General features: G+C 40.3%; 1 protein-coding gene across 3 annotated transcripts in view; it reads right to left on the reverse strand.

Moving 5' to 3' along the window:
- Nucleotides 1-3939, reverse strand: part of LOC148025994 (uncharacterized) — a 119866-nt gene extending 115927 nt beyond the window's left edge. Inside the window, exons 1-4 of one of the 3 annotated variants that reach the window (XM_087693229.1) lie at nucleotides 3701-3936; nucleotides 3002-3565; nucleotides 2850-2908; nucleotides 2627-2758 (exon numbers count right to left, since the gene is read on the reverse strand). In XM_087693229.1, coding sequence (XP_087549355.1) covers nucleotides 2627-2758; nucleotides 2850-2908; nucleotides 3002-3470 — 660 coding nt within the window. In that variant the 5' untranslated portion in view covers nucleotides 3471-3565; nucleotides 3701-3936. Of the gene's footprint in view, nucleotides 1-2626; nucleotides 2759-2849; nucleotides 2909-3001 lie in introns of all 3 variants that reach the window. The other 2 variants (XM_087693230.1, XM_087693228.1) reach the window with 2 other exon arrangements.
- Nucleotides 3940-8358: the final 4419 nt, after the last annotated feature.

Genomic DNA, 8358 nt, shown 5'->3' on the forward strand with positions numbered 1-8358 from the left:
TTCTTTCTTATTTTTATTATTGTTCATTTGCCATCATTTGTGATTGAGGATCTCTATACATTGACTAATTTGCTATTTATCTTTCATTCTCTATCAATTAATCACGCAATAACTCCAAACTTGGGCCAAGTTCCAACGCCCAATGCATATTTGCATATGCTAGAAGGATTATCTAATGCCTAAGGTACATTGTATGCCTGCTTACACCTTTCGATTGCAAAGTACCATCTGCAAGGCCATGTTAGTGTTTAGGTGTCTATACAACCAGCTTTTGGCCAAATATTCAAATGACACTCTACTGTAGCTCAAGGAAGGGCCCTTCCCATTGCCAAGGAGATCCCTCCTTCCACACCAATAGCTTAATAAGGAGAGTGTGTTTAAGAGTTCAAATCTCTTTTGGTGGCATTTTAAGTTTGGTGGTTCAGTGTAGGGCTGATGGTTAAAAGTTTGAATCTCTTTTGGTGGGTACAACATTGTCATATGCAATTGCACTTACCTAAAGCTAGAAGCTAATGCTTCTCTCCTATGGGGGATCTTTTTCTTTTTATGTTCACCTCTCTAAACTTCATGGAGACTATCTAGGAGGAAAGCAGCTCTCTCACATGAGTTTGTTGCCAAATATAGGAGAAATTTCTAGAAGTTCCACCTTTTTCTTTGCCAGAGTATGAGAACATACAGAGTTCATACATGGACATCAAAATCCATTTTGAGCACTAGTCCAATGCTTCCACCCAACTACAATGGAGCATTATGTGATTGGCAGACTCTCTGCACTAGCAAAGTCAAAAGAAAGTTAAGAAAAGACATGCCTCAAGTTCCAATGAAAATTCAGCCCTAATTGTTGACTCTAGATGAGCTAAAGGCTCGAAAGAAGGCACAATGGAAGCTTGCACGAATGCCTAACAAATCAAGCAGCAGAAAGAAGAGAAACAACATCAGTTTTCTCCAACTTCACATGTTAATGCAATGTACAAATCAACAACTGTTTGTCTATGCATCAGGTATTGTGATACCATTGCCACTATCACGAGGATGTACCAGCAAGATGTTTACATCTTACATGATGAATGTAACATCAACAGCTCATATTTTTTGCTAAGGCATCGATGGCCCACTTGACTTTCTCAGTGCCATGATACCATTGTCACTATGCCGAAGGTGCAAACAGTGATACTATTTATATCCCACATGAGTTAGGGCTAGACTGCAACAATGTCCAATCATATCGGATGATATAGGAACTGGCAGATGTATTGAGAAAGCAGTTCCATGCAGTGATGGTGATTACTTCAGTGGAGTCAGGTTTCATCATTCCCGTGACAGTGCTCTATGAGAATATTCAACATTTTCTTCTGAATATTTGTGCATGTCCCATCTGGGCTTGAATTCAAAAGTGATCCATTGATTTCCATGATAGACTTTGTCTTATTGCTGCAGGGCCTTACAGAACTATTGTTCTTCAAAGAGCACACAAGATACACAGCTGTGGGTATCATGATGAAGATCCTACCCTTGAGAAGATTTTTTTAACCCCTCCACAGAAGCAAAGGCATGCATTGGTATGTGAGGTGAGTTGCCAGACGTCAAGACCAGACATCAAGACCAGGCAACTGGAAAGTAGAAAGAGAGTTACAACCATTGTCTATTCTAGAAATGCCTTGGGACCAGATTTCAATCATTTTCCTGACCAGCTTTCAAAGACAAAAAGGTTCCTGATTGATGCTATCCTTACCTTGGTGGACAGTTTCAGCAAGCAGGTGAGGATTGATTCAATGCAAGTCTGATGTGGAAGAGAAGAGGTTCCAAGGCTCTTCATAAATAGATCTCAAGGGAGTATTGGTTGCTGGAGATGATCCTGTCCAAAATGGATTATAAACTCACCAATTGATTTGGAAGGCATTGTTCTATGGCTTTGGGATATAGCAAGCATTTTCCACAGCCTTCCATGCACAAAACAATTTGACACAGAGGATTCCAACTTCCAACCAGACATGATCGACATTCTTCAGTGCTAATTTCAAGATCATCAGGCAGCATGGAAGAAGTAAAATCACTTGTATTTTCCAAACCCTATGGTTCCACTACTTGGACAAACACTAAGGGATCATTGGGTAGACAACAGGAAGGACCTCCCAGCTGAATAATTGATTTCTCAAAAGTTTTTTTCTTCTTCTACACTTTCTAAAAAGTAGCAGCAGTTTTCCCCTCATCTCTGTGCTTTCGGCAGCAATATTCTGTTTATCAAAGGTCCCAACAATGTCTATCAAAACCCATCTGTCTACACAACAATCTATAAACCCCTGTCCTCCATCGTGTATCTAACAAGACAACATCTGAGGAGCACTCCTGGCTGTAATATAAATCAACCTGTGCCTCATTTTGAACCATGTTAGACACATATGTGTCTAAATCATCATACCTGCATTCCCACAAAGCACACCTTCAAAAGGTAACTTTCCTGTGCAATTATTGAAAAGAAGGGCACTGTTTTGATACGTTATACATATTCTACTGTGAATCACACCAAGTATTCTTTTGAGTTCATCATGCATGCAGGTTGACACCTTATTCATTTTTTACGGTGAACCACACCACTTTTGTGTTCATCATGCATACAACTACGTACCCTTTTACCCTGCTCTGGAACCAAGGCAGCAAGAATTTTGGCTGTGTGGATACAATGAGTCACGTACGGCTCTCCTGTCCTCCGCATCTGACCAGAATGGGCTTCTTTGGCAAAAGCGATAGCTCTCACGACCTGTAAAGTTCCAGCAAAGCAAAACACCTATGCCATGAATGGGAGACCAAAAAGGGAAGTGTACATACACATCCAGTACACAGGGGAATACCTCTGGTTCCCGAAAGATGTTATACCCAGTAACATCTACTCCTTCCAAAATCAGCTTTTCTGGAAGAGACATTTATGGTGAGGATGAAACACAGTCACTGAGAACAAGATATTCTAATGCAATGCAGCAAAACATAGACTCATGAAGGACACCTGGGCTTTCCTCGGGCTGGGGCCAGAGTGACTCAACCTGTGTTGACAAGCACGCTCCTGAGGCAATGGCAACTGCAGTCACGGCCAACTGGGTCAGGGTGGAGACCACAGCAGAGTGAGGAGCAGAGCCTGTAGTGGTAGCTCCACTAGCAGCCACCAATGCTCCAATGGAAGCAATGGGTGTAACAATAGAGAGGTGCCCAGAACCCTGAATCTTTTGCATTCCCAATTTCCTGTTCAAAGGGAAGGGCTTCCATCCCTCCACCATCAAATTGAGTTCTCTGAAAGGATATGAAGAAGAACTCATGCCTTTTAGACCAGAACATTGATCATATTCAAAGGAGCTCTTTCTTGCCAAGCAATGCTTTCCAATGGTTGCTCCCTTCACCAAGCTGTCATTTTGCTGAGAGAATCGCAACGTGCCTGCGATGATTGTCTGATGAAACCTGTGTGATTTAGAACTGAACATCTTCTTTGTTGGATAGACTGAATCAAAAATGCTGTGCCTAGAATATCCATCTGTAAAGGCCTCGTTTTTGGAGCTGAATTTTCGACCTGTAAGCTCTGAAGTTATGACCATTAGTCGGTAAGGATTGGATGTAGATATGCGAAACACAGATATTCCTCAGGTGATCTATTAGAGGAAAGGAATGGGGGCAAATGTTAGGATGTATGCCACTTTTCCTTCTTCTTCCTTACCCAACGCCGCCGCCGCTGCTGCTGCTGCTGCTTCTTCTTCCTCCTTCTCCTTACCCAGTGCTTCTTCTTCTTCTTCTTCTCAGGGATTATAAGACTGGATTCAAGGTGACAACAGACGAACAGAATTGCAGTCCGATTTTGTGTGCATTAGATTTTACCACAGCAAGTGCTGGTGGCAGGGAATGCCAGTGGCCTTTGTTTCAAGTGTGCTCCATCGTGTATACATACAAAGAATCTTCTTTTTCACCTCCCTGCCTGTGAGGCCCACATTCAGCCAAGTCACACAGTGGCCAAGATTCTCCTTCTCCCTCAGCCCTTCAATCTTCGAAATGATTCATATATTTATTATTTGTTTGTTTATCTATTTTGTTCATTACTTCTTTTTCCATCATGTCATGTTTCTAAAGGAAAACTGCTCTTCTTCCACACTCCTCAGCCTAGTGACGTGTCGGACTTCCTCCAATCAAGTCTCATCAATAATAAAGAGGGAGAAAGATCGAGAGAAGAAGAGAGAAATGCACACTTCACCACCTTCCTGGCCTCTTCCCCCACACTCTTTCCTTAGCCTTGCCATGTGTCTTGTTTTCTCATGCATGATCCCCACTACACACTCCCCAAAGGCCAAGACATGGTGGTGTTGTCTTTCATTATTACATTTTCATTTGCCAAGTTTGCACCTAGAAGCACCAGTTCACACCACTATTTGTGTGTTTGTCTGCACGTGCTTGTGTTGAGCACACACCATGCAACGCTACCCCCCCAAAAAAAACCTTCTTGTACAATGTATGATGTACCCATCAAGTCTGGTGGTAACCACAAATGAGAATTACCAAATTCTTTCTTAAACGTCATTATACAACCTTATGTACAACCCTAAAGCATATGCCTTCAATATTAAGATAGACTCCAAGCCGATGCTCATTTTGCAAGTTTATGAATAAGGTACACAAAGCATGAGGTTCAAGAAGTAGCAACTAAGACCTACATAATGATGTGAAATATTGTAAATATAGAAGAGAGAGAAAGCATATACTCATTGATCAAACACTTACATGATAGCCAGGGCCCAATATTGGTGCAACCGATGACATAGTTGCAAGATCATAATTGCAACAAATGTTGCCAATCCTTATGTTGAGCTAGAGCTTTATCGCTTCGATGCAGCCTTAAACTAGGTAAAAGAACAACGGCTTGCATTATTTAGCTTTGAGCCATACATTATGCTTGTGAGAGATTTGAGATTTACAATGACCATGAAAAATTCACATCACCGACTCTCTCTCTCTCTCTCTCTCTCTCTCTCTCTCTCTCTCTCTCTCTCTCTCTCTCTCTCTCTCTCTCTCTCTCTCTCTCTCTCTCTCTCTCTCTCTCTCTCTCTCTCTCTCTCTCTCTCTCTCTCTCTCATGTTCTCATGTTTCTGTTTGTCTATCTGTGCATGTATGTTTGCATGCATGTGTTCATAGACATGCGTACATGTGTATGCATGCATGCACATGTGTGTTTGCATTCTTGCTAATGTGTACTAGCTAGCCTAGCCGACATTACCAAGTAAGCTCGCTAACTATGCAAAGAGCGCACGGTTGGCATCATTGCAAAGCTTGTGAGATTAGGCCTCACTCGCTTTGCATTTTTGTCAACAAAGGGAAGAAACGACACTCTCACACAGTTGCTTACCTTTGCTCACAAAAACCCAATCAAACAACACACTTCAGATGCTACAAATAAAATGACACTACAAACAATGCACACCACACATGATGATGTAATTATTGTTTAATATCACAATATGGGCCTCTCATTGCCGATCCTACATTTGTGTGAAAAAGCATAATCATGAAGCTAATCGTGTCTCTTTAGCTTCTCTATCTCAAAATTATGCAATTTATACTATCAAAAGATGTGTTCCTTTGACCCAAAAGAACCTCACCTTCTAAGGAGTCATATTGAGACATTAAGCAGGCAGTGTATTTGATAGCATAGATTGACCCACAAGAACCTCACCTTTCAAGGAGTAGTGATGAAACATAGAGGAGGCAATTTATATATTATATACATGATGCAACGATGTGTAAAACTAGACAAATTAAAGAGGCAATAATCCTTAATTATCAATGCTCAAATTAATTATTAATATTAATATTCAAAGGGGGAAAATACACATTTCAAGGACTCCCAATAAAATCACTACTAAAGAATTATAAATGTGAAAACATAAATAATTGAATTTCAATCATTGGAAGGCAAATGCTAGAACAAAAGCATCGCAATGTAAAGCAAGTTGAAGTCGAGTGCAAAAAAAGCAACATAATAAGTGCATAATTTAACAAAGGGCATTTAAAAATACTTCTTTTTTGCAAATATGCTCTATTAGTAAGGTTGGTGCATCTAAGACATTATCCATGAAATATTTATTAGTGTGTTATTTGATCATTATCGATTTTAGAAATTCTCCCCACCCCAATAATTTGTAGTCTATATAAAAACAATACATCCATGCATACAAAAGAGATAAGTTGAGAAGAAGATAGAGTCAAGACTTATACCTTATAAACAGGGATATTGGAAAGTTGTACTACACACCTTTGTTTTCTTATTCATGGGCCTCAACTTCGTATAGAGAGCCCAACCAATTTAGGTGGAATTGGTGGGAGAGAGAGAGAGAGAGAGAGAGAGAGAGCCATATGATAATGTAGAAGATCCAATAGCCTCAAACACCCAATCTATCTACTTGTTATGAAGAGTATATTAATGAATCTTGCTTATAAAGGTTCTAGTAAGGCTTGTAGGCTCCTTTGAGACCTAAATTTCCCTCAAAAAGTTAGGACCTTATAATATACTATATTGTATCTAGCTTTCCTCATTGAGAATGAATTAGTAGAATATGGTTTGAAGCACTTTGTGCTTCCATTTAAGCCTCACTCCACTTGATGGAGGTGTTGACTAAATCAAAGACCCAATATGTCAAGTTAAAGACTTAATTATACTCATGAACATGGTAGTCAAGTTAAAATGTTTGATTAAGACCTATAACTACCTCAGTTTTGCTTTAGGAGTATTTTTTTAGACAATGTTTCATTTGTGCATCCCTTATATTATTGTTATTGCCTACATTGTGCACGATGCAAATTGCAAAAAGTTCTTGAAATGCTAATACCTAACTTTCCCTTTCCTATTTCATGTCACATTGTAATTTTAACATAGGGACAATGTTGCATTTTGTGCATCTCTTGCTTAATTCATGTCTAGACTACTATGGTACTCAACAACTTGGTGGGTAGCATTGTATGCCCAATGTTCGTGGGTTGTGAAGGGGATGGTAATGGGGAGTGATGGAAGGAGCTAATGTAGTGCTTGGTTTCTCGTTGTGAAAGAAGGAAGGAGGGCTAGTTGTCATAATGTATGTCATAGCTGAGGAGAGATAGGAGACAATGTTGCAAGGGCCACCAATGTTCTAGGTATCTTCTATCATCACCATGTTGTGAACATACAATCAAAATTTAACACTCCCTAGGGGGTCTAGCTATCTTATTGTGATGTGAGGATTTTGCTCATGAAAGTGCAACATGGAGATAGATCGAACTTCAAACAAGCTTGGAGCGTTGTCCCACACTTGAGAACCTAGTTGATGAAAAGTGAGGTCTTCAAGTGTTGTCCCACACTTGAGGATCCAATTGATGAAAAGTTAGGTGTGGTGCATTGCTGTGAGTGATGGGTCTCCTAGGTGACCCTGGGGTGTCCTACCACCCTAGTGTCTTGCCCTTGATGAGCCCTAAGATTATGTGGTGGAGGAAAGAGCTAGGAGGTTAGGAGTGGAACCTATTGACCAAGGCCACAAGACATGTCCAACCTAAGGACCCCTAGGTGATGTGATAGTGGACGCACCTATGCCTTCTAAAAATTTTCTTTCTTTCTCTTTTTATTTATTATTTTTTTCTTTCTCTTTTTTTAAATATATCATTTTATTTCTTATTCTCCTCTTTTTTATGTTGTTGGAGGGAGTGGCTTCAAATATTTTTTCAAGCAAGCCCGGTTGATCATGTAACTCTTAAGTGCTAGCCTTGCCTGAGTGGTGTTGTTGGAAGGAAGGGGTGGTTGCAATTAGTGAACAAGCTTGTGTTCATGTCCTCTAGCAACTCAAGATAGTAGGTCAGTAGCATTGTTGCTTGAAGAAGCGATCTGGCCATAGCATATCTATCTATTCTTGCATTTATGTCATAGAAAAGGGCATGTAAGCTTTCCTCTTTTGTGGCTCTTCTTTGGGTCAACAATGTAAGGAGTATCTGTAAATAGTTGTGAGTCATCATAATGGCTGGATTCAAGCAATCTGAAAAGTCTGACACGAATTGTTTGAAGAAGGGTACCAAGTTTCTTTCTGTGAACTTGAGGATTTCCTTCCCTTTAGACATTAACATTGAAAATAAGAGGAAAGTTATATTGCCCATGCTTTTTAGGGTCGATAACAACTCCATGCCTACATGGGTAGGGCATATAGGTGGGATCTCCTCTCACAAGGGGTAGTGCACTATAAAGGTGACCCAAGCCTCCACGCTAACATCCACAAGGTTTCTTCACTTTGGTCCACTTCGATTCGGATTCCTTACCTCCTATTGTTTTGGGTATCTCAAACACTTTGTCATGCTAGCAATGTGATGGTCTTG

Source organism: Lygodium microphyllum, chromosome 14 (assembly GCF_053477565.2).
Source record: "Lygodium microphyllum isolate KBCC chromosome 14, Lygodium_microphyllum_v1.1.10, whole genome shotgun sequence".
NCBI lineage: Eukaryota > Viridiplantae > Streptophyta > Polypodiopsida > Schizaeales > Lygodiaceae > Lygodium > Lygodium microphyllum.